General features: G+C 40.0%; 1 protein-coding gene across 1 annotated transcript; it reads left to right on the top strand.

Moving 5' to 3' along the window:
* Positions 1 to 27,377, top strand: LOC135213889 (alpha-1,4-N-acetylglucosaminyltransferase-like). Its single transcript, XM_064247987.1, has 5 exons — positions 1 to 201; positions 7,570 to 7,668; positions 15,521 to 15,545; positions 15,674 to 15,864; positions 26,901 to 27,377. The coding sequence occupies exons 1-5, from the start codon at positions 1 to 3 to the stop codon at positions 27,375 to 27,377; spliced, it is 993 nt and encodes a 330-aa protein (XP_064104057.1).

The raw sequence follows: 27,377 nt of genomic DNA, 5'->3' as shown, positions 1-27,377 counted from the left end.
ATGTTGGTTCCCAGTCCTCTCGCTAGATCCAGGGAGCCTCTTGGCAGGATTGCGAGGGAGGGCGAATGGTACGACCTGCTGTGTCCCCGATATCGTCTCCAGAAGATGGCCAAGCCCTCGCAGCTCAAATGGCGCCCCCCGAATGAGGACTCGATTATCTTCACGCAGACGTCCTGTGGACTCAACTTCAATGGACGTCAGGTGACTATTTTCGCTTTGGGACGGACCGTCAGGGCAAACAGTTTATCCTCTCCGTGAAAACAGTGCACTGATCTTCTTTTGGAACTTAGGGTCACCAAAAGGTCGTTCATAAGATAGCATTCGATGCTCAAGGAAAATGTTAAGACTTCTTAATATCCTCTGTTGTTTCCATAAAAGTTGCATCAGTGTGCTGCTTAAGGAAGTGGATAGGAAACGTTATGTTTATCAAAATGCAAAATTACATAAAGGTCGAAAGCATCATAAACAAGGTTGGGGTAAATGAACCCGAGTGTTCTGTGACCTTTGGTTGCGTAAAGCAAATTGCGAACATTAAAACCTGACCAGAAGCAGCTGTAAGGTTATTGAATGGTAGGGGAAGTGTAGGAGAAAGAGAACAAAATGATGGAAGGAGGAATTAGCAATGAGAGGAGGAGAAAATAGTTTCAGTGTTTGGGGCAGCTGGATCTTCAGCAAAGGTCCGGAAGGTGTTTATGCTCTTCCTTCCTTCCTTCCTTTCTTCTGAATTCTTTCATTGGCAGTTATTGGCAACTTAGCAGACAATGGCTGCCGTGACATTTCCTTTTGTAAAGAGAAAGTTTTTAAAGGTGAAATGCATATTATGTACCACACATACTATAGTACTACATATTAAAACATACACATGTGTAACACATCAAATATTTATACGTGGACCCGTTTCCCCTAACCGAGTATATTGCACAAACTGCTGAAAACTGGATAAATCTGTTCACGTTGCACTTGCACACAATGTGTATACATCGGATATCAGATTCAAATGAAATGAAGTCACATGGATCTTCAAGAAAAAAAACAGAAATTAAGAGAAGAAAGATTAGAAGATTAGTTCACTGGTAAGGTTAATGTATTTTCCAAAGCTTTACCACTAGAATTGGTCAGAAGATTCGCATGCAATGAAGTGGAAGGAAAAGCCAGTTGTGGAATAAAGTAGTTAAATGTGTAATGACTTCTGATGCCCAGAGCAGTCTGGTAGATATGAACAGAGGGACATTAAAGGGTACTGATATAGTGTGCTATGACTGTTAATGTTGAATGAGGAAGTAATGGAGGACTGAAAATTCCACATTTACCGAAAGATAAAATGCTTGAAATTTTGCGTGTAGTATATGAGGCATGAGCCCTAAATAAGGCGACATCCCTCTCGGGTCCAGTCGCAATCCTATACATCTGTAAAGTATTGATATTAAGGGAACATTGTTGCGCTCTAAATCAGTAATGGTTTGAAATACAGACATTATGTATCTAAAGGGAAACGAGAGCCTTCTGAAGAGTTGTGGACCCATTGGAGTGAGGAAATACCCAAATATGGTCGATGAGCGCTCTTTTCTTTAGGCTATTTGTAACCCAACCTTTTCTTACACAGGACACCAGACAAACAAATACAGGTAATACCATTCTCAGCACTCTGTGTCGTGTGGAAGTTAAATGGACGTTGATATGTGTCTTGTAGCCACAAAACACATTAATATTGGACCAAAGTATGGGTAAAAGAATAATATATTTAGTTAATAGGAAGTTAGCAATGGAGTGGACAGGGAAAATAGCAATTTCATACGGGGTGGTGAAAGACAGAGCTATGGAATGGGCAGCACTTGTACTGACAGGAAGGCCTTGGGGATAAGTGGAAAAGTAAAAATATGCTAGGTTAAAGAATTCTGGTTAAGGATGAGTGCTGCGGCAAAAAAAAAGTTCTATTGTGGAGTGTATATGGTCTAGGAATGGAACAGAATGAAGTGAACGAGAAGGTTCTTGGAAGTCTGAATCCTCACCTGGCTTTGTTTTGATGATATATAAGAGTGGTTGTGCTAGGTGATATGAGTACAAAGGTAGTACATAGTGGTGGAATTTCTAGACTAATATGATTTGATAGATTTTCTGAAAGTGTTTTGGAAAGAGCTTGAATGCTGGAATACATGATTTTCAAAGAAAAATATTCATTAGAATACTTAGGAAATCGCACAATTCTGGTGATGAAAATCGTCTGCTGGATTATGCAGTAGTACAGAGTAAGTGGAAATGTGGATGAGTATCACTGGGGAGAAAAGGAAGGAGATGGAGGACTTTGTGATCACTATTTTGTTGAAATGAAAGTCAGGTAACAGAGGATGTATGCTAAAGAGGAGGGAGTTGTGAAAATGTGGTTATAACTGTGATTAAGACGAGTGAATTTGATAAGAAACTGAGGAGAGTACACAAGAATCTGCCTCAAAAATTGTTTTCGCAGATAGGGTTGGGAGGAGTGCAAGAGAAGTACGAAACATTTGAGGGTGGTGCCATACGAACATGAAGGAGTATTTGTGGATACAGGAGAACACCAAAACAAAATCAAAACAATACATGGAATCATAAACGAGAGGTTGCATGAAGAGCAATACAGTTTATTTTGGATGTAATTCCAAGCCACAAGAGAAGTTTGTGCATCAGAGTGCATGTGGATGGATAAGGCAATCAAGTTGAAAGAGAGAGAGGATACAAAAACAAGTGTGGTAAATAAAAGGAGGAGGTCGAGGAATAAACGATACAAATGGAGAAATGCTGTCTGAAGAGCATGTAGTCTTTGATCAATGGAGTATTTTGAAGATGTTTTAAATGTGGCGAATAGAAGAGAGGCAGAGGTGAATGACGCAGTAGCGGGAAAGGTTTATTGTCAGATTCAGAGTTTATGGAAATGATTGTCACCTTTTTGATTTTCACCTAGCTGCAAAACTCATCCGGGACCACACATATTTTTGTCTGGCCATTTATGCTGATCTAATTTTCCATTTCTGTGTTTTCGAAGCCAAATAATTTTGACATAATTTAGTGGTTTTTAGGAATGGATAGCAAGAATAAAAAAGTATGAAAGGCTCAAAAGCTTCATTGGGATAATCAAGTTTTTTATATAGCGTATAATGCTGTATGAAACTCTTAGCAACGACTGATGAAACTCTCAGCCATGACTCCTGACACTTTCAACCACGGACCTCTGGTGGCCCTGTGTTGTTGGCACCTTTAGTGGTGCCAGACCTAAGATCATGGCTAATTTTAACTTTTGAGGCTAGAGGGCTGCAATTTGGTATGTTTCATGATTAGAGGGTGGATGATCAACATACCAATTTGCAGCCCTCTAGCCTCAGTAGTTTTAAGATCTGAGGGAGAACAGAAAAAGTGCGGACGGACAGACATATAGCCATCTCAATGGTTTTCTTTTACAGAAAACTATATATATAGAAACGATAAGTGGATGTTAACTGATTTTGTGTAGAAAGTATTTGTCAAAAATCAGTTAACAGAGATATATACGTTTTTCACCGTCCAAAGATAGAATAAACTTCTTTATTAATTTTATATACTACTAGCTAGCTAGCATGGTGGCAGGCAACCATAGGCCGGCACTGCTTGAACCATAATATCATCGTTATTTTTCATTGTAAAAGAAAAGTAAGAGCTATTTGGAATCCTTGTGAAAAGTTCTACCAGAATAATGTTTTTGTTTTTTCTTTACAACTAATATTAAAGAAGTTATCATGACCGGATATTCTGATCAAAACGAAACTCATAGTTATTTTTCATCGTAGAAGAAAAAGAGTATCACATTTGGAATTATCGCGAAAAGTTATATAAGAAATAGGCTTTCTTTTTTCTCTACGAATAATAATAAAGAAGTTAGCATGGTCAGATATCCGTATCACATCGGCACCCAGCTAAAAACCATCCCCCATAAAATCTACATATATGGTCCGACTTTGATTCAATTGGGTCCAGCAGTTTTGCCGCTATAGCAAACATACACATACATACATACATACATGCATACATAGTCCGACTGTCAGGTTTATTTATAGTGGTACCTCGAGATACGAAATCCGTTCCGAGGTGGCCTTAAAATTATAAAATTACAATAAATATAAGTCAACTTAACAGGAAATTATAATTAAAACACGCAATGAGTCACATTAAAACAATAAGTGACATTAAAAACTCTTACATTAAAATTGCATAATAATTTACAATTGAACCAGGATTATTCACAAAGTTTCCATTAAAAAAAAGGAATAAACAAAGGGAGAGAGGAGCTAACCTACCAGAGCAAAGTCTAGAGTTAAACTAAACACAAATAAAATTTTAAAAAGTTGAACAGATGAGGACTGGTTGTTTAAAAAGGGAACAAGTTGTCTTTATTTGCAACATCTTAAAACTGAATAAGTCTAGAGTTGTTGACCTGTTCAGTTATAGAGAAATCTATGTATTCAATGGTTATTTTATATTTTCAAGAATGATTTCTCTTTTAGATGCATCTGGGTTGGATGATTCCTTTTATTAGATGCACCTGGGTTGGACAAATGACATTGTGGCAGGATAACAAGCTTGAAAGCAAGCGGGCAAATCCCGCCCCCCTCCCCCCCCCCTCCCCCCCCCTCCCCCCCCCCCCCCACATAAACTTAATCCACCTGCCAAACTCACCCTCAGTAACACTTTCCTCTTTACACTACAGAATACATGCAGGACAATTGACCTATACCTATAAAAAGAACAAAATAAACACAAGCATATGTACTTACCCAACTCCAGATACTCCGGGCTATACTGTGCTGTCCACTGGTCAAGGTCACTGAGACACCACCAACTACAAGACAAAAACCAAGAACCACAACCCCACAACTCAACAACAACACAACAACTAAGGACCACAACCCAACAACACAACACCCAAGGACCACAACCACACAACTCAACAACACAACACCAAGGAATCACAACAGCTCACCAACAACAACCCTCAACAACTCACAACCACACCAAGAAACCACAACAGCTCCCGAAAAACAACCCTCAACTATAACAACTCACAAATAACCCAACAGAAACTCACTAGCACAAGAAATCCAACAGCACAGGCACAACAACTCTAAAGCTAACACTATCAACTTAACAAATCAATAAAACACAAAACTTACCTGACTTCAATGCCTTCAATAGACTGCTGCCAACACTACTGACTATCACAGGCTCTCATCCAAGACTGATCAAAGACTGACTCCAAAACACAGAACTCTAACAGCTAACTCCAGCTGCACCAGCAGACAACCCAGAACTCACCGACAGCCAATTCAATCGTTAACTATCCATACAGCAATTACGCCCTCTCTCTCTCTCTCTCTCTCTTCTCTCTCTCACAGACGTTGTCAAATGGAACTCCATAACTCTTCCATATTCTTTCCCCCGTTACATTTGACAACGTCTCCTTACACTCACAACACCCACACTAAATAGCCTTCTGCAACACTCACGGATGCTCGGACGCAGGCCCCTTGGATCTTGTTTGAGGACCCTTATACACACTCTCAGTTACACCGCCATCCACTTCTCCCAGACCACTTCCAGTCAGACTCCCATTACCATCTCCCTCACTACCATCCTCCCAAATCCCATTCACTATCTCATCTACCCCTTCTGACTCTTGTCCAAATATCTCTTGTAACTCTGCCACCAAATCACTTACCTCATTTACACTCCTGCCAAACTCCCGAAGAGACTCTTTCATACTGCCAACCACATCCTTACCACCTGATTCCCTTCCTGGTGAAATTTCACTAAACCCTGACAATTCAAACCCACACACGCTATATGTATCATTCCTCCCCTCAAAGTCATCCATATTACATGCCTTATCCACCATTTTTACCCTAACACTAACCCCTCTATCATGCAGTTCACGTTTATCCCTTTCATTCCCTTTCCTTACCTTCTTCCTCTTCCTTCCATACTCAACTAACACTAACTGCCGATCTCCCAGACCCATTTGCTCACTGATGCTCAGCTCACATTTATTCACTTTCAACCACTCACTCATCACATTCTCCTGAACACACTGTCACATACTAGAGGACCCACCTAACTAAATCCCCTTAACATCTAGTTTCCCGAATTCCCAACCTGACTTGTCCTCTTTCGCCTACACACTCACCATATGACCTTCCATTACACATTGAACACACTTCGCACATGGCTCCTTACACATCCAAGCATAATGCCCGTTCTTCCCGCAGTTGCCGCAAACTACATTCATACAGGTACCCCGACATCCACTAGCTATGTGTCCTACCTGTCCACACCTGTAACACTTAATATCCCTATCTTTCTTACACTCGCTCACTAAATGCCCTGCTTGCCCACACCCAAAGCACGCTCCTAATGCCCACCGACATTCATTCTTCCTGTGTCCTGGCTTACCATATCTATAACACTGATGCTCTCGCTTACAACTAACTGACCCTACTCTTCCAACACTCGCACTCCAATCTCTTTAAGGGCTAACTACACTCACGTTACTTGCCCTAACGCTCCTATCAACCACTCGCTCTGCTATTTGCCTCGGCCCTTCCAAAACTGCTTCCCTATAGCTTTTAAACTCTGGTACAACCTCAGCTACTTCAGTCCTAACACTAACACTCCCACTCTCTTTCATACACCTATCTAACTTATAATTATCTAACTAAGGGTACGATTAGACACCTATAGAGGAGTTAGTTTTAGAACCGGAAGCACTGTCCAACCCAGAACAATCCAATATAAGGAATCATTCCAAATTATGCAAAATATACATAGATAACAAAGATTTTCAGATAATAGGACAAACGCAGAAAAACAATGACCTAACAACGTTAGAGTCCATAATGATAAAATTAACTGTCCCATCATTAAACACCCAAACATCATCTTCACAATTGTTCATTGCTTAATGGCCCTATTTGTCTTGTTGTTGCCTTACTGTACGTGTGTGCCTTAGTGTTTAGTATTGTAATTTTGTTTAAACAGTTTCCTTTTAACTCCCGTCTAGGTAGGTCCTTCTTTTCGTGTCAATGGTGTTTTTTATATATTTCTAAATGAGTTAACATTTTAAATAAGAGATTACTGTAGTGATTTTAGTTATACATTACTATAAGTGTTTTTATGATTAATTATTAAGAATCAACTCGCTGTATTCCAGCCTTGAAGATGCAACAATGTAGTTGTGAAACGTCGGCATTAGCAATAAATCTTCAATTATATTGAATGCCTTTCCCTGGACGCCTACAGGTGTGATTTCGAGAGCAGCAGCTCCAATGTTTTAGTTATATATATATACTAAATGTTTTAGTATATATATATATATATTATATATATATATTATATATATATATATATATGACAATGTTTTAGTATATATATTAATAATATATATATATATATATAGTATATATGTATGTATGTATCTATGTATGTATGCATGTATAATGTTTATGGATGCGCATGTTGATTTGTCTGTATATTTAACGAACATCCCAACATTTTGTGTCCTATCCGCAGGCATGTGCCGTTGAGAGTGCAGCTCGTCACCATCGCCATCGATCAGTTATCGTTTACGTCACTGCTCCCTTTATTGATATGTCACATCCCTTGATAAAGGTACTCTGTCACTTTTTGTATACCAAAGGATGCAGGGTTAGAGTCCTTTCTATTATTTTTGTGTAAAAGAGAACTATTGTGCCGCTTTATCTGTCCATCCGCACATTCTCTGTTCTCCCTCAGATCTTAAAACTACTGAGGCTAGAGGGCTGCACATTGGTATATTGATCATCCACCTTCAAATCATCGACCATACCAGACTGCAACCCTCTAGCCTCAGTAGTTTTTATTTCATTTAAGGTTAAAGTTACCCATAATCGTGCTTTTGGCAATGATATAGGACAGGCCACCACCGAGCCATGGTTAAAGCTTTGTTGGGGCTGCTGCTCATACAGCATTATACCAATACCACCGAAAGGTAGATCTATTTTCGGTAGCAGCTGTACAGAAAACTCGATTGCATCGACAAAGCTTGGGTGCATTTTTTACTTGTCATTATTAAACTTCTCTTCGATTAATTTTATATTGTATGCCGTGCCATTATTATTAAAAACTTTTTCATCAGATTTCCGTAAAATTTGATAGAAGTAATGTCTGTTCTGGGAATCACTATTGGAATTCTTCTAGGGGTTGAAGCAGTCTGCAGCCATTAAATGTATTTCCATTTAATAGTCATTCTTAGTATAACTGAGTGTAATGATGTACAGAATTGTTCAGCATACTTTTGAGAGAGATTGACTTGAGTTTGGATAAGCCCTTGTGAGAGAAGTATTTGTGTGCAAAACATAACTTCTAAAAGTTGCAGACACTGCGATTTTTATTAAAGCCATTGAAATTTGTATTTTGTCAGCTCATCATCATCTGTCTGATATCTTCTAACTACTGAATTTTGCTGTATCAGTACATTGTAAGAGAACATTTCCTTATGTACTAGTGCGATGCTAAAAGTAACTACTCGTTAGGGTAAAATGTATTTATGTATATTAGCACACCATAAAGTGACGGAAGTTAAGAATGATCTTTATGTTTCGTCAATTAGAATAAAAGATATATTTCACGTAATATGAAGGTTATGGGATCTGCTTGAGGTGATGATTGCATGCTTGAACTAACATTATTTCTAGTTCTGTAAACATGATGAACACTACTAGGAATTCAAATTCAGTAAAGAAGTAAAAGTTTTCAGCTGGTTTCTTTCTCTGAAAGAAGTAACATAAAATTGTCTGCGTTGAGAAACTCGTTAATACTGGGAAACTTGTAGCTCTGGAGTGCTATGGCCTGTCTCTTGATCCTTGACTTTTAGTCTTGCAATGCTAAATGTATCCAAGTGACGTGTGCCCTGTTTGTATGTATTACAAAATTCACGCCATAAAAAAATGGATCTTTACAACAAATATTATCGGTAGGCACCTGCTTCCCCTTCCTGCATAAGTTACCAGTAACGATGACATCTCAGAACGTTTCTTCTTCATTTCATGGTTGAGGTTCCTACCAGACCTCTTCTGGGATTACCTAGTTCTTGTCAGCTTCTTCCTCGATGATGGTCCCACTCAGGCTACCCCTTCTTTGACGACAACTGCTGCTGCTTCCTTTGCTTCCCTTTCATTGTAATGAAGTCTTTGTAGTTGAAGCAATTAACAACCTCCTTGACGTATACAATCTCCATTGCAACATTAGCTTATATCCTACCCTGCTGAAAACTTCAGGTAGTTCTTCCTGCTACTTTATATTTTAAGGAGTGCTACTGCCTCTGGGTATCTCATAACCAAAGCTTACCATTGCCAGAGTGTATATGTTGCTGTTTTCCAACACTGGCAATACAGATCTGGTGGTCTACAGCTAATATCTTGAACAACTCTTCAGTCAGCAGTATCTTCCTTAGCAGTATTTTGGCAAATATTGCAAGACCAGTAAAATCTGGTGATGTTCCGAATTTCTCCCGGCCAGTGAAAACTGCTTTTTATACGCCTGACAGTCATTTTAACCCTCATAAGATGACCACCAACAGAAGACTCTTGGACTGCTTCATCACTTTGGCCCAATATATCTCCAGACAGGATAAATATTGGGCCTTACCTTGGAAAACACAAAGTGCTATGTTATTATAAAACGAGCTTTAACTTGAGGTCTTTCACCTTTGGTCCTGCACTATGTGAAATTTTTGGCAATCTCCAACTGCTTGGCTAAAATGGGTTCCATCTGTTGTGCTTATTTTAACTATTCCACATCTATATGTAAAATCCTAAAGGGTTTACCAATAGTTTGATGCTGAATCTTTCTTGCTGGACTTGGAGCTGGTCATAAAAACTGCTGACTTGGTACTAGCCTTTTCCAATTCTATCTCTGTATCACTTCCCTCTGATTTTAGCCTTATTATCCCTGCATCTTTCTTGACCATTTCAGCCTCCACAAGCTTCATCATCTTGCTAATGTCTCTAGGTAGTCTTCCCATGAGAAATAATACCATGTCGCTCAAACATGTTTTGGAAAAATGTTTCCTGATGAGTAAATCTGTCAAATCATCAACCTTTTTCTGCATTAAGCCATTTCATTCCATCTGTTGGAATTTTTCTGCAGCCTAGCTACCAAGTAATATGTAGTTTCACGCTGTTCTGATCTAGACTTACGGAATTTCTTCCCGAATCCCTTCTCTGTCATCTCATATCTCTTTAAAAGTGCTTGCTTTAAGCTATCATGAAGCAGGGTTTTATAAGTATACATAGCATGAAAAAAATTGGTAGACCCATACTTCTTCATATTGGAGTTAAAGAAACCGCACATTCATCTCTATGCTACCCTTTGCTCTTTGCAAGCCTTTCAAATTTTTCAACGAAAGTTTACAGGTCGTTTTGGCAGTTTTGGCCTTGTTTAGTTGTCCCATAGTCAGATGTTGAGTTTTAATGCTCAAAGTCCAGGTTCCTGCTGTCTTCAAGCTTTCTGTCTTCATCTTTTAGCTACCTCTTTTGCTGCTTCTCTTTTTCTCTCTGCATGGCTGAGTTTCATTATTTCGTTATGAATTCCATCTTCTTGTCCTTGCAACAACATCTCCACAGCCAATTCAATGAGTTTAACTGTTATATTGTGGTCACGGCAATAATTTTATGTCAACCAGTGTGTTAAAGGAGGCTCATGATAGTAGTGGTCTGTGGCTTTGCGAATGGTATCGTTCAAACACTTGGTAAAAGCTAAACTATAAAATTTATTCACAATACTAAGCAGGTGGTCCTCTGCTCGTTGAAGTTGTCTGTCAGGGACCTTTTCCTAAAAATGGCTCCTTGCATCCAACTAAAGCTAACATAAATTCCTTTAAACTGAGACACCGTATTCTCCTTTCTGTGTGAGATGTCTGAGGAAGATATATGAGGTTAGCCATCTCTCCATCTTCTGCTCCTTAATTAAACAGCATATGCAAAGCGCCTCAGTGGTGTAATCGGTATGATCTTGACCTGCCACCTCGGTGGCCGCGAGTTCGATTCTCGGGCATTCCATTGAGGTGTTAGAGATGTGATAGAAGTTCACTCTCGACGTGGTTCGGAAATCATGTAAAGCCTTTGGTCCAGTTGCTGAATAACCACTGGTTCCATGCAATGTAAAAACACCATACAAACAAACAAACACAAAAAAAACAGCATATACAGCTTCTCTCAGATCTCAATTATTCTAGCATCCGCATACATTACCAGAAATAAATGTTACATAATCCTGGTCAACTTGGGCAGTCTGGAAATACCTTGAATGAAGATATTATGTAAAACCTCTAAGAAAATTGAAATTAACACGCTTTAAGCATAATTAAAAATCAACCATATGGCACTAATAAGTGTTTTCCAAGCCTAATTCATGTATGAAATGAACATATATGACATTATTCTCAAACAAGAAAAGAAAATTCAAGAATCCATGTAGCCTAAGAACTTCAACCAAGAAGAGTGCTACATGGAAGCAAACCTGGAAAAAATTGTACTTTGTCTTGTATCTTTAACATAAAATGGCCGTACATCTGCATGACAGCATTGCTCAAGTGAAGTGTAGTTTGGTTATTGTCTTGTTTTTGTGATATAAACTATTTTCCGCGTTATTTGAAGTCAAATCTATTTCTGCTGGAGAAGTACATTAAATTTCAGTCCTTGACTGTGTGTGAAATTTCTGATGTTAACTTCAAAGTTTAAGTTTTGGCTTTGTGATTCATTAATAAATCATGCTGTATACCTTTTCTCTATCACCGTGATTTAATAATTTTCCTTTTTCTTTTATTTATTTTCATTTGTTCTCTTGCTGTTTATGGAAATAGAATTCTAATGTGTGGGAACCCAGCATTTTAATTAAAGGTTACTTGCAATTGAATTCAACTGATACAAGAGCCAGGGGAGATGTACAGCCTTGAGCATTTGTCAAGAGCCCAGGTGCTTAAAAGAAATAAGAGTTCTCGCTCTATGGATTCTCCACCTGCTCGAGTAGCAAACCAGATTTTTCGAGTTAAAATCAAAATCTTTCCACATGACGCTGCACCAGCATGCAATAATTTCTATATTGAATATCTAGTTTTGGTAGATCAAGTGATTTCATATTCACTAAAGTTAACAGGGGTAGTTAAAAATGATACCTGAAGGATTTGTTTTGTTTTTCCCTCCTTAAAATCAAACTCATAGACTATTTTCATATATAAATTAATCTTGAAAAATGGCACCAAATAATCACATAATTTTATATCACAATTGCACAATTATTATTTGAAGGCTATCTTTCGAAATAACATTAAAATTTTCATTTGTGTCACTTTTAGATTTGCACTAATATTTGCTCCTACACAATATACAAACCATGGCCCCTGTAAGGCCACCCATCATTTAACGACAGCCAGATCCCCATGTTAAAAGCGCATCTCATTTTTCATGAAAGCTATTTTTTTCTTTCTTTTTTTACATTAAAAGAGCGGCTGCTATTTATATCATAAGTGTGATAGCCTGACTTTACCGTCTGTTGTCCCCTGGTCACTACCAGTGTTATTAGCGCTTGAAAAATCTTTCAAGACCTTGAAAAATTAACGCAAAGCTTGAAATAGAAATGTGAAAATCTCCGAAATCTTGAAAATTAGGTACAGAAAAACCTGAAACGGAGAATCTAGGGAAAAATGAAAGCAGGTTTCGGTCAGACAGCTGCTTAGTATTCTTGTCACAACCTTGTCAGATATGCAAGAGGTTTCGTTTAGAAGAAGACAGTGTCATTGCCATGTTGCACAACATGGAGGGAAAGGAAGTAATAAGTACTGAAAGACAGCTGAAGTCCATCATTAGACTTGCCCTGAACTTTCCTTTTTTAGTGTCTGAGCATCAGCTTGATGACTTACAGGAAGAATGGACAGCCCTTATTTGGGCAAAGGCGACAGTGCATACCATGCTTTCTCAGGAAGTACCAGAATTTAGGCATAATTTAAGGAATAGATTAGATAGAAATGACCAAAGTTTTGTTTATTGTCTGACTTCATGTGTGGCCTTGTATTGCCTTACTCTTCAGCCGGTGTTGAAAGAATATTTTCCCAATGAAATCTGGTGAGGACGAAACAAACAGCTCTTTTGATGGCATGTTTTATCGCGCTTTTTGAACATGGCTTCAGTTCTGAATCCTTTCTCAATACGCACATTAGGAAATATTTTCGGCAACGCTGGAAAACAGCCGTTAAACTCTTGAACAAGGTGGTTAGGCAGTAACCACCGTCCAGTAGGTGGGAGTACCCGCCTGTCCGGTTGTAAACATTCCAGTTGGCTTTCAGATGTCATAAGATGTGGACTTGTTTTCGTGAGCTCTTTGCCTGACTGTCGTTAAGTCTCTTTTTTTTTTTTTTTTTTTTTTCCTTTGGGACCTTTTCTTACTTTTTGTATAGCTATCTATCTATCTATCTATCTATATATATATATATATATATGTGTGTGTGTGTGTATTTTCGTCTTCTCTCCGTGTTTGTCTAATTCGCAATGTGTTCAAAAACCATTTTTCACCCCGAATTGAGGATGAATGCTGGAAGACTTCATCTTTTGCCTGACCTGCTAGCTCTGCTGCTGAGGTACCAAGAAGATTTCCTCTCTGACCCAACCTTTGGTGTCAGCAAAACAGGAGTGGTTCCTCAGGCAGTATATTCCCTGTGTCTTCATGACTAGAGACTATACGGCTTTCCTTGCAAGCATAGGCTTTCTTGCCATGTGGCAAGAGAAATAGGTGGATAACTCACGGATTCCTTCATCTTCCTCTGCTAAGAGTTCCTAATTTCCGATTCAGTTGTGCAAGACATGGGTCCACATTCGGCCTAGTCTTTCACCAGAAAGTAGCCTTGTTTCTCCTTAGTCGAGATTTAGCTACTGATGAGAAACTTTTTCCTGTCTGGCCATCCCAGGGACCCCAGGTCCCTGGATGGCATGCAACTCTGGTTTAGGGTTCCTGTCTCATGCTCTGCACATGCCCTGCGAGAATCATCAGACAGAGATCTGTCTCTCAGTGCCACTTCTTGTCTGGTTCTGGCCTTGGTGAAGAGAATAGATGATTTTTATAGACCTTCTTTGATGTGAGCCTTCAAGAGAGGGCATGTCTTAGCAAAATCCGAATCTGTCGGCATCTGTTGCCAGATTGGAGTCCTTCATGATCCCCTACTCCTTGGACTTTGTAATTAATGATCCAGATCAATTGTTACTTTGTCCTGTTAGGGTGCTGTGGTAATTTCTGGAAAAGTCTCAACATCCCTAACCTGGATGTTGGCAACTTTCATCTGGTTTTGTTAGACAATTGGGAGGAGGTTCCCTGCAGCTGGCGATGATGACACCCGTACACTCTGCTCGAGAGCTCATGAAAGAATTTATCGATCTGGAAACAGAGATGTGGTCTCACTGGATCATATTTATGTCTTTCTACCTTTGGGTTTTGCCCACAAGTCCTTGGAGCTATGGTAGCTGCTCAAACAAGTATTGTCTACTTTCCCAGTGCCTTTAACAGAACAGGTAGCATCTCACCTAAGGTGTAAGAGGGATTGCGAGAATGACTGGCTTCTCCTCCTCATCCTTCCTTGTTCTCTACTTCCCTTCCTTAGGATAGAGGATAGGACTTGAACCTACACTTGCTGTATATGGCGTCTGATGTAAGTCTTAACATCGAGCACCCATTCTATTTGTCTTTCTACAAACAATCCAGATCCTTCCTCTAGCAAGAGAAGGAAGGAGAGACTGGCAGAAGACAAAACCTTTCAGGTCTTACTGCCTCCAAGTCTTAAGATTCTTCCAACCTTTTATCATATGGGTCACAATTCCTCACTCATTAGAAACAAGCCAGAAGTCTGACATTTGATCTTGCAGTTCTTATACTCCGATTAATATGTCAGATGCATGGTACTCTTCCCCACTTTTTCGATCATGAGTAGCCCAGGTGTGGCAAACTCCAGTCACTTCAAAGAGACTCACTCAGATTCCTCCCTGCAGCTAGTGAGTCTTCCAAATGTTAAGGACCAATGGTTTGGGTATCGTGTAGGAACAAATCACAGTTTCTTAAAGTAGTAAATTGTATTTTACCTTACTATACAAACCTGAGGTCCATAACAATACATTTATGCTCACCTCATGCCACCTTGGCCGAAAGGCAAACTGGAATGTTTACATCTGGGCAGGTGGGTATTCCTGCCTACCAGGTGGTAGTTACTGCTTTTTTCTTCGAGAGTTTAACAGCCATTTTCCAGCTTTGCCGAAAATAATTCATAATGTAAAGGACCTCAAGCTCGTATAGTTAGGAAAAATACAATACACTTTTTAAAAATTGTTCTATATATTATCATCTCTCTGTTGTAACAGATCCTCACCAATCTGCACAACGTCTTATTCTCCTTGCTTGACCTCGATGAACTGTTTTTGGACTCTCCTCTCAACACTGGTACCAGGGGAGACTCTGGCTCATTAATGAAGGTGAGTGTATGTTAAAAAACTGTTTCATCTTCATTTATGAAATATTTTGTATTTAGGATGATGGACTCTTGTTCGTTTGGTTATTTGGATATTGCATGATGTCATAAGAATAGATTTTCCCTCCACAGAACACCAAAGTGCCTTTATGTCTGATGCCTCTAGAGCCGAGATCCTGAGAAAATATGGTGGCACTTACATGGATATGGATGCCTTGACTCTTCGACCACTTCCAGACAGGACCAATTATTTGGGGCGAATTGACAATGAAACAATCACTGGAGCCATCATAAGCATTGTCAAAGGGCATCCTCTAAGTCAAGTGAGTTTGAATCCTTATCTGTTTCATTGTCTTATTGTAGTTATCATTGTAGCTTTTCTTTAAACAACATTCACTTCAGGGTGTGATGTCCCTGCCTACTTGAGTTAGGGTAGAAGAGACTCTTTAGCCTTGGCAGTCAACCCTTCTTATAAAAGGACACTCCAAAATCAAACCAACGGTTGGAAGAAATCCTTTAGCCTTGGCAGGTAACTCTTCTAAGAGAAGGCTACTCTGAATATATACACTTTTCTCTAACCTTGGACTGTGCCAAAAGCCATTGCAATGTGGCCTCCCATGGTCTGGGTTTGAGTTTCCTTACTTGAGAGTACAATCAAGTACTTTTCCTATTTTTGTACATTTTCCCATTTTTGTTTTAAGTGTGTATGACAGGATGATGAGAAAGCAAAAGTTGCTTGGTGGATTATCAGGAAAGCACCTTCTTTACCTGATCTTTTCCTCCTAAGCTTTTTATCATTCTAGATCCATCCTGACCATCCTCCACCAGTTGTTTTGGCAAACCTGACAGGTTTCTTATATACATTAAAAGGTGTGCTGGCCCTACTGTACCAACCTGTTGCTTCTGGTGTTTTGCGGATGACATATGGTTAGGTTTATCTATACTTTCAATGTAATTTTTGTAAATAGTGTAAATACTGTTGTTGTTCATTGCATTATTGATCTGATGAATCTTATATTGTTGATGTTTTTGAGTCTTAGTTTTGCTACTAGTTTTATTTTGTTAATTTTAATTATCTCTGGAGACATTAAGCTGAACCCTGGGCCTATTCACCCAAATATTCGGCGCTTAGGGTAAAATTTTCATGATCTCCAGAGTTCATATGATTCGATGTTTATATCAGAGATACTTGTAATTACTAACTAGTCAAAGACTGAATTTTTAATCCCATGGTTTGATGGCCCAGATTTTATTTATCATCCCGCATGCGCAAAGTATTGCTGTATACAGTATTACAGTCCAGACGACCTATATCGTCAGAAAAACGTAAGAGTGTAGTAGTCATGAAATTCTCTGTTTTAAGATATTCAGTAAGTTCTACCATATATGTATTTGCTGTTTACTGAAATACAAATATCGATGCTTATATATATGACTGTCTCTAGGAGAGGATTGGTATGGCTCAGGATTCAAAAGGTTCATTTGTTATTTGTGGAGATTGCAATGCAAAGCACAGTGAGTAGTTTAATTCAAATTCCACAGATCAACAAGGCTGGTCTGCTCTTGAATTCCTTATGTACCAGCTATTGTGAAGTCCAAGGTCTGAAGGCACTTCCAATAACTGCATCACTGAGATGGACAAATCTGTCGATCAGCATATTCCTAATTCCACCACTGAAATCTAGAGCCAATTAGGATCTCACTATTGAAGCATGCCAGGCATTTAATATTTCAGATGCTTTTCAAATCCAGACCCCGAGAAGAGACTGAATGAAATGCTGATGGGTATCTACTAAGGCATGTTCTTGGAAAGCCAATTAAATTCAGGACAAAACACCAGCCATGGTTGAGTTGAGTTGAATATAGAATTTAGGCCAAATACTAGCAACTGGGACCTATGAGGCCATTCAGCACTGAAATGGGAATTGACAGTAAAAGGCTTGAAAGGTGTAACAGGAGATAAAACTAACAGTTGAACTATGAATTAAGTGTTAGGAGAGGGTGGATATTAAGGTAAGGAAAGAGAATATGAAAGGATCCACAGTAAAAAAGAACGACAGTGGTTGCAGCTAGTGTCCGAAGGCACGCTCCAAAGAACCTTAAGTAATGCCTACAGTGCACCATATGAGGTCCATGACGGCACTACCCTCCTACGGAAAGCAGCCATGGAGAGGAAATCGCTCCAATAAAAATTACACCATTTTATTGAGTCTCCTCGTGATGCAAATAGAATTTATCATATATATATATATATATATATATATATATATATATATATATATATATATATATAAAGAGAGACAGAGAGAGTTGTGATGATGGAACCTCGGAAACCTTAACTCACGCTCTTCCTTCCTGCTGTGCTTCCTTTTAGGTCATGGTAGGAGTGGACTTGAAGGACTTCGATCCACATCCTTCTTGTGACTGATTCCACAATGCTTAGGGCTTTTTTGTTTTTCTCCTGGAAAACTCGAGGTGCAAAGTACAGTGAATTCTAAAACCTTAGTAATACTCAGTGGCATTTATTGCGCCGTTTCATTATATACGTTGTTTATTTTTTCTCATATTTTTGTATTCATTACATTAATTAGATAAGTTTAAAAAATGATGTAGACTTCTTCAGATCATTGGAATATAACCCTTAGGTAAGAATTTTTGATCCCCCAGCACCGCCCCACCTCTCCCCTCCACCCCCCTCACTCTCAGAGGAATTCGTGGCTATGGCCTGGAGGTTGTAACCGTATCTCGAACGTTCATGAGAAAGAACAGCCATAAAGGAAAAGGAGAAACTTAACTTAAAGGACCTTGCTGACGCTGTGCAGAAAGAGGCCACTGAAGATGCAGAGACCCACTGAAGGGGCAGTGGGGTTCCAGATACAGGAAATCAGGTCAAAAGTCAGCAAAGACTTCCATAACTTTTTTAGCCATGGCAAGACCTAGTGGCACCAGTGCTTTCATCTCCTACGTAGAAGTGATCCCGTCTGTTTGGGTGTGATGTGAGCAAAGACAATCACCAGGAAATCCTTACCAGAAATTCGCTGCCGCCTGGGAACTGGTTCGACACCATGGCGGCCGAGAGAAGCTACAGACATTTCTGTCAGCTTTTCCTTGTTCGTGTCACTGGAGCTGCTCGTCCGTGGTTTGTGTACCATCTATTCTAGTCCCTCGCACTCACTCACCTCCGAGCGGGCAACGTTTGATCCATCAGCTGATTGACTGACTGATACAGTTGGCGTAGTTGCGTTAAATTCATATCGACGACGAGGTTCAGTAGCCTTCATCAAAAGTCTGTGAATCACGGAAAACCTTTTTTTTTTTTTTTTTTTTTTTTTTTTTTAACCTTTGGATTGAGTCGAAGCTTCAACATCATTATGTAGTTTTAATTTTCACATCTTATTTTAATCAACTGATCCGATAGACATTATAATAGAGTGCCACCAAAACTGATAACTTGTTCATTTAAGAATTTCATGACAAAAAACTTTGGTAGACACACCGCTAGATTTACTAATAAATTATTTCTTCCATGTATTTATTTTAGACTGCGTTAGGGAATATCTAAGTTAACTAAGTTTTCCAGACATTTTTATAGTTAAAAAAAAGTAAATTAACTGATAATAGAAAAGGTCACTTGACAAGTATATAAGCCAGGAAGACCAACTTTATGTACTGGCTCTTGACTAGAATAATTACACTCACAAACAAACACCCACCCACCCTTTGCATATATATATATATATATATATATATATATATATATATATATATATATATATATATATATATATATATATATTGTGTGTGTGTGTGTGTGTGGCGCATGTACACATATATATATATATATATATATATATATATATCTATATTACGTATGGGCCTGGCCTGATGCCCAAACGTAAGGGAAAAATTAAGAGGGAAAATATGGAGTGCTTAGGACTTACCTTCGATAGCTGTAAAAGGGGTTTGCTTAGTTTTTTCTCTAGAAGGTTGCCATTGAAAACCCAGCTGATTAATCTAATTTACATTTATTTACAAGAAACATTGACTGGCCTGAGATAAAGGCTAGGCAAATTAGCCATGACGAGTGCTGTATAATGTCTGGACCGCTCCTATCTTTCACAATATGGAAAAGCTGGCCAAAATCAAATACTACTGCAATGCTGGTTTCCAAAATTGATAGTATCTAGTGGTAAAGAAGTGCTTGCGTGTGAGGAGACGGAGCACGGACTCAGCAAACCTGGAAATGAGTTTCCAAATTACACACAACATAAAATAAGGACTTCTTGCACAATATTTCAGCTACAAGGTCAGTCACTTTTATCTAACACTCACTGGGGGAGGAACTCTAATGCTTAAAAGAAATATTCAATGGAGCCTTTGTCTATCTGGGACGATCACAATGTAGCATGTGGCCGATAGGCAGAAAAGGAACAAAGGGAGGTTTGTTTGATATTTAGGAATTTGAATTGGAAAATGTGGAAAAGTTTATTTGACTTGGAGGAAAAGAACTGGGTGTTGGGGCAGCATTTTCCCCCCATGGGCAGGTCATCCTTGAAACAGACATACAGCCAGTGAAAGTTCACAGGATAAGGGATCTTAGAGTAGGTCTAATAAGTACCTAACTAGCTACACACTCCCTTTGGGATACGTCCCCTAAGGCTTAATGAGTTTTTATTCCCCCACTATCCGACTGGCACTGGAAATGACTATGTCTGGCCTGTTTTTCCCTCCTAAAGTCAGCTGATAGGAGAAAAAATGGCTGCTCTTTTAGGAAATGAATACTTTACTGACTGCTGGGTAGCTGAAGCAATCTACAAACGTAAAAGCTCCCCCTCTTAAGAAGGCATTCACTCCCTTTTGGGCGTGAAGGCCTTGGCTACATAAGTTGATCGCCTCAACAAAACAGTTCTGCTTTAACTGAGGTTTTAGCAGTGATACGGCTAACTACAATGGCGTATCTAACTTACAGGTGGAGAAGCTAAGTGTACTAACTTACTGAATTAATGTAGTTTAGCCTAAGTGAGAACTACTGGTCGTATCTGACGACAGGCTACTCTACCCCTATGTAAGGTTACTTTGAAAACTCTACTTGCTACTACCCTAATGCCCTGGTACTAAATTATTAGCCTAACCAAAATGTGGTACACACGGCAGAGGGTTATCGACCTGAATTGTTAAAATACATAAGATGAGGTAATGATGCGTGAGGGTGATGAGTGATTAGAAGTGTACCAGGATGGAAGTTTTATTAGGTAATTATGACATTTAAGTGAGGGTTAGTAATACAAGTTCTAGGGGTTAGAGGGTTAGTCTACTGGCAGAGATCAGGCTGGCTACCTTCTCTGGGTAGGTACTAGGATCACTCTGCAAATTAATGTGACACTGTACCTAGGGCACAGGTGCCAAGGAGAGCAGGTGGCTCTTTGGTTAGTTTGTGAATTTGCGTCCCTTCTTCTTTTTCTTCTTATTCCTCCAGAGCCTGGCTGCTCCAGCCCTAGGAGGTGACGGAGGCACCGACTCTTGGGAAAGGCCAGAAACGCCGTCAGGAGCAGAGGTAGTGGTAGCCCTAGGGACTACAGGCGAACACCCTACTTCGGCATCTGCAGCAACCGTCGTACATGTGGAACCTACTGCAGGGGAGGCCCTCACTTCGGCTGCTGCGACAGCCATCGTAAGGGTAAGACTCCAGGCTGACTCTTGGTCGGGCAGTTCCTGGTCATCCAGAGAAGGTGTAATGGTGAGGTTTGCCGGAGGTTCATCCTCGGCCGACAGGGGTTATAGTGAAGAAGAATCATGGACTGGAGTGGAGCAATGGGCTGTATTAAGCTCCATGCCTGTTGGAGGATCTCATGTAGGAGGGTCCTTGATTAGGTTAGTTTCCGGCGCCGGCACTAGCTCGGGGCCAGGCGCAAAGGTCAAGGTTTGTGGTGGATCTATGGACGGAGCATGGCACTGCTCAGTTCTGCCAAGTGGCACTGGCAGAGAGTCAACGTCAGGCGTACCTGGGATGGGTACCGGAGGTGCAATACCTCTGTGTGCCCAGAGTGATGGGAGACAGGGTTTCCTGTCTCTTATTGTCAGTGTTCTCTGCGCATAGCTTGCTAGGGCACCTAGGCCAATTTGTGGAGTGCCCACTATTTTGTTGCAGGTTTTGCAGCAGAACTGCAAGTGATCAATCTCCCTCCTTGGTGACGGGGAGGCTGTTGGTGGCCGTACTTCTGGAAGGAAGTAAGTCTTGGATGGCTCCTTGCTTTGGAGGAGTTTGGTGTGGGGTTAGGACCATTAGGTTTGCGGAAATGAGGGGGCCTGAAGTCTTGCCCTAGGAGGAGGTGGTAACCTCCTGGAATGTAGCTTGCTACTGCAAGGGTACATAGCTTGGAGAAGTGAGGTCAGGTGACCTGCAATTGGATGGTTGGAGGGATCAACTTAATATGGTTGATACCTTTAATTGTAATTAGTCGACATCTATCAATGGTAACCCCATGTGGGATTCGATCTTCCCATATCACGGAGATTTGAGCGCCAGAGTCGTCAAAGGCTCTGACGTGGCTTGGCAGATAATGACTTTGGATGGGTATGATGGTGATAGGGCCCTTAGCCGGGGGTCCTAGTGAGGAGGAATTTGTAACTGCCATTGCGATGGCGGGAATATTGTAAATGGCGCACCCTCCGTAATTTGCAGACATGTGACCATTGCGGCCACAGTCTCGGCAGAACCTTCTCCAGAACTTCTTCTGTGGCACGGAAGGATAGGGCCAAGATGGCTCCACAGGTTGTGAATCTGTGGGGTCACCAAGGCTTGCAATGTGGTCTGGCACAGGTGAAGAGTCCTCTCTGGCCGTGATTAGAGGTATGGATGTTAGTGGTTCCTCCTTTGAATTTCCCTCCGGAACAAGTCCGAGGTTGACTGGTGAGCTCACCTCTTCCGAAATGGAGGAGGCAGGCGGTGAAGTGGTAAGAGGCCGGCAGGATGCGGCAGGACTGTGTGGCACAGTGGGTGTAGGGCTGGGAGCTTGCCGAGTGGCTCGAGCTAAGAAGCTCTCACATACGTGCCTTCTCCTGTTTGATTTCGAGTTCCTTCTCCTTGAGAGCTAGCTCATTCTTTCTCTTGTCTTCTCTTTCCTTCCTCTCTGCTTCTTTCTCTTTTATCTCTGCTTCTTTCTCTTTCCTCTCTTCTTCACTCTCTTGATGGTGCGCGGCATCGTGCTGCGCCTTAAGCCACTGGCCAAGTGCTGGTCCAGTATAACCGGCCTCCTTGCCCAGAGTTATGAGGGTTCAGAGCGTCTCTAGCTCTATGGCTATGATGCTGTGGGAAGCAGGGGAAGACATTTTCCTTAGGCTTTGCAGTAGAGGCTTAGATATGAAAGGATGGCCAGGAATAGTACTGGATGGGAGTGCCTATTGAATGAGGTAAGGAAATGTTCGGGATGAGCAACGGTGATGTGTCTGGGAAGACTGGGGGCTCTGTGGCACTGGGGAAGTGTCACGTAATTTGGTGGCACTTTGTGAAAGGCTCCTTCTAAGGAGGTGATAGAATATAATAGTGTGCTGTGTAAGTCACACTTAAGGGCATTCCTAAATTGGGATATGTAATGGAATGGGTAACCTGTAGGTCCTATACAGGTGCACGGCACTTATGGAGACGTTCCTTGGACAGCGCTAGTAGTGCTGGTATTGCGGCACTTATGGAGGCGTTCCTTTGTTGAGTGTTCTGAAGGAGTGCTGATCCTTGTACCTGGAAACACTAATGAAATGGGCATTCCGTAATGGCGGATACACAGTTAAATGGCTACCTGTAGGTCCTGTACAGGTGCACGACACTTATGGAGGCATTCCTTGGGTGAGTGCTCCGGAAGGAGTAATGATCCTTATGCACAGAAACACTTGTGAATAAGCGTTCTGTAATGGTGGATACACAAATAAATAGCTACCTGTATGGCCTGTACAGGTGCACAGCACTTATGGAGGCTTTCCTTGGACAGCACTATTAGTGCTGGTATAGTGGCACTTATGGAGGCGTTCTTTTGTTTGCACTGGTAGCGTGCTGGTGTGTCCCGTTGTACAACACTAAATGCAGTATACTCAAGTATACAGAAGAGAAATGGCACTCTGTTCGTGGCAGAGTGTAATGGTGGAGGAGAGAAAGTAAAAGGGGGAGTACTTCAGCAGCCAGTCAATGGACAGTATCACGGATTAGTGGCACTGTAAAATGGTAGGGCCTGATGAGCACTGGTGGTGGCCAGTCCTAGACTGGTAGCGGCTTCCTTGTATGGAAGAAATGAGGTTGCACTGGCACTTTATGTGCAGTTAGTGCTTGTGGTATACGCAAGTCTTATGTGATAAAAATGGTAGATACTAGTACTGAGATTGATATTATTTATGTTAAAACATCAAGATTTACGTTAATTGGCTTAAATCGTTGAGATAAAGCTTTAGGTGGTGAATGAATGCTTGCCTTTGTGAATGCGAGTTGGCTGACAGGGCTGTGAGAGTCAACACGCGCTGAGAAGCTAAGCAAGCGATGCGGTTACCAACACGTGATATGAAAGCTAAGTTAAAACGAATTCCCCTAACCTTTCACCGACAAAAGAATTGTACACTTCTTTTGACGTAACTATTAGTAGAACACTCCTAACAAGCTAGTCTTGTACATGCAATGGATCCCTGGCAAAGCTCTTCCTAGTTCTAACTAGTACTTTCTGGCAACTATCTAACATACACACTAGTGTCATACGAACAACAGGCTGATACTTGCTAACAGAGAATTCGCTTGGCACTCTGTCCGTTACACAATAATATCTCTAAATTAGAGAAACACAGTTACTTAAAACACTTCTAAAATAACTCCTTAACGTAACTTAAAGCTAACAAAGGTGATAAGCATAATAATATTAATTGAATGATATACCTCACAAACTGCGAATCGTGCTGTCTCCTTACGCTTATGAATGCTTTTTTTTGGATTTACGTCTTGTAAAAATTATTTACAGTTTACGTTTTTAAGGGGATAATGTGATTTACAAGCTTTTAAGCAGCTTCGGGGATCGAGCCTAGCAAGGTCTGCCACTATTACGAATGGGCCTGGCCTGATGCCCAAATGTAAGGGAAAAATTAAGAGGGAAAATATGGAGCGCTTAGGACTTACCTTCAATAACTGTAAAAGGGATTTGTTTAGTTTTTTTCTCTAGAAGGTTGCCATTGAAAACGCAGCTGATTAATCTAATTTACATTTATTTACAAGAAACATTGACTGGCCTGAGATAAAGGCTAGGCAAATTAGCCATGACGAGCGCTGTATAATGTCTGGACCGCTCCTATCTTTCACAATATGGAAAAGCTGGCCAAAATCAAATACTACTGCAATGCTGGTTTCCAAAATTGATAGTATCTAGCAGTAAGGAAGTGCTTGTGTGCGAGGAGACGGAGCACGGACTCAGCAAATCTGGAAATGAGTTCCCATATTACACACAACATAAAATAAAGACTTATTGCACGATATTTCAGCTACAAGGTCAGTCACTTCTATCTAACACTCAAAGGGGGAGGAACTCTAGTGCTTATGAAATATTCAATGGAGCCTTTGTCTATCTGGGACGATCACAAGGTAGCATTCGGCCGATAGGCAGAATAGGAACAAAGGGAGGTTCGTTTGATATGTAGGAATATGAATTGGAAAATGTGGAAGAGTTTATTTGACTTGGAGGAAAAGAACTGGCAATATGACTGTAACTCAAGACGTACCTGGGTGCCGTATGTAGAGGAACTTTGGAGAAGATGGCGTTGGCTTTGTCAGAGCTCAGGGCATGCCAGATAAGTGCCTTTTCTTAGGCCTATGGGTAGGCTGGCTTGGACATCTGTCCTGGGTCAAGGACTGGGCTGAACTGAGAGCGTCGTCGGGCACGAATCTTGGGTGTTGGGGCAACATTTTCCCCCCATGGGCAGGTCATCCTGGAAACAGACATACGGCCAGTGAAAGTTCACAGGATAAGGGATCTTAGAGTAGGCCTAATAAGTACATAACTAGCTACACACTCCCCTTTGGATACGTCCCTAAGACTTAATGAGTTTTTATTCCCCCGCTACCTGACTGGCGCCGGAAATGATTATGTCAGCTGATAGGAGAATAAATGGCTGCTCTTCTAGAAAATGAATAATTTACTGACTGTTGGGTAGACGAGGAGAACTACAAATGTAAATATATATATACATATATATATTATATATATTATATATATATATATATATATATATATGTATAGTCCCATATGAGCATTCTAAGGAATTCACTGTTTGTAAATTATCAAACACATCAAAAGACTTAAGGCTGTGCTTTTTGTGCATCTAACTGCCTGGCACTCGTTATCGACCAAGTTTTCATTTATCCTATATATCATATATGTCTAGTGCTCATCCCCATTACACACACACACACACACACACACACGCACACACATATAGATATATATATATATATATATATATATATATATATATATATATATATATACATACAGGTATAAGCCATGAAGGAAAGGTAAACAACGGAGTTTTGTCTGCTAAGTAAAGGACGTCAAGTCGAAAGATCTTGCAGAAAACCTGTTGTTTATCTTTCCTTCGTGGCTTATACCTTTATTTATGGATTTATCACGTTCCAAACTTTCGTGATTCAGTTATACATACATAAATACATACATACATACATATACATATATATATATATAGATATATATATATATATATATATATATATATATATACATATATATATATATATATATATATATGAATAACTTGATCACGAAGTATATAAAACGTGATGCTATGTATAAATAAAGGTTTTTTGCCACGAAGGAAAAAATGAAAAAGCGAGATAGCCAGGTACTTTCGGTCCTGTCCAGTAAAGGGTCCGAACAGGACTGAAAGTACTTGGCTATCTCGCTTTTCATTTTTTCCTTCGTGGCAAAAAACCTTTATATATATATATATATATATATATATATATATATATATATATATATATATATATATATATATGTATATATATATATATATATATATATATATATATATATATATAGATATATATATATATATATATATATATATATATATATATATATATATAGATATATATATATATATATATCTTCTAAAAAAATCCACAGGATTTTGTATATTTTAAAATGAGGTTATTTCCTTACCATCAAATACCAATTAAGAATTCGAACTAAAAATCCAGATATTGTGAGGAGATAAGTTTACTGTCACAGTATATTTAGCTGCATTAGAGATGGAATATTGACCTGTAAAAAGTTTTGCTGTTTTGAAATGCAAATTAGTTTTATTTTTCTCATTACAGATTTTGGTCAAATCTCTTCCAGAAGCATTTGACCCTTTCCAGACTGAGAGCATTGGCCCTTCCTTGGTCACCTCTGCCCTGAGGGAGTTGTGCCCAGGAAATCTGACCAGCAGCACTTACTCTCGACGCCTCTCCAATGCTTCCAATGACGACGAAGTGTCTGCGTACCTGGAAGACACTTCGCCATACTTTCAAACCTCCGAAATATGCTCTAATCTGACCATTTTTCCTGAGAAAATGTTTTATCCCATTGGCTTCCATTTCAACACGGGAGAAAGATACCTCTTATTCAAAAGAGGTCGTGGTTATGGACAAAAATTCTTGAGGACTTCAAAGGCATATAGTTTGCACCTCTATAGTTCTCTGACCTGGATGGAGGAAGCTATGTCAGGTGGAGATTCCATTATGGAGGAAGCCATGATGAGAAACTGTCCCAGTGTATATCATTACATAAAAGGAACTGATGGACGCCTTTGA

Source organism: Macrobrachium nipponense, chromosome 43, assembly GCF_015104395.2.
Source record: "Macrobrachium nipponense isolate FS-2020 chromosome 43, ASM1510439v2, whole genome shotgun sequence".
Classification (NCBI taxonomy): Eukaryota; Metazoa; Arthropoda; class Malacostraca; order Decapoda; family Palaemonidae; genus Macrobrachium; species Macrobrachium nipponense.
This window is presented reverse-complemented; position numbering and strand designations above follow the sequence as displayed.

Excerpts from the sequence above, each read along its gene's own strand:
- LOC135213889 (XM_064247987.1), top strand. The coding sequence starts at position 1 with ATGTTGGTTCCCAGTCCTCTCGCTAGATCCAGGGAGCCTCTTGGCAGG. Across the intron at positions 202-7,569 it reads TCAACTTCAATGGACGTCAG|GCATGTGCCGTTGAGAGTGC; the intron begins GTGACTATTTTC and ends TCCTATCCGCAG. Across the intron at positions 15,865-26,900 it reads AAGGGCATCCTCTAAGTCAA|ATTTTGGTCAAATCTCTTCC; the intron begins GTGAGTTTGAAT and ends TTCTCATTACAG.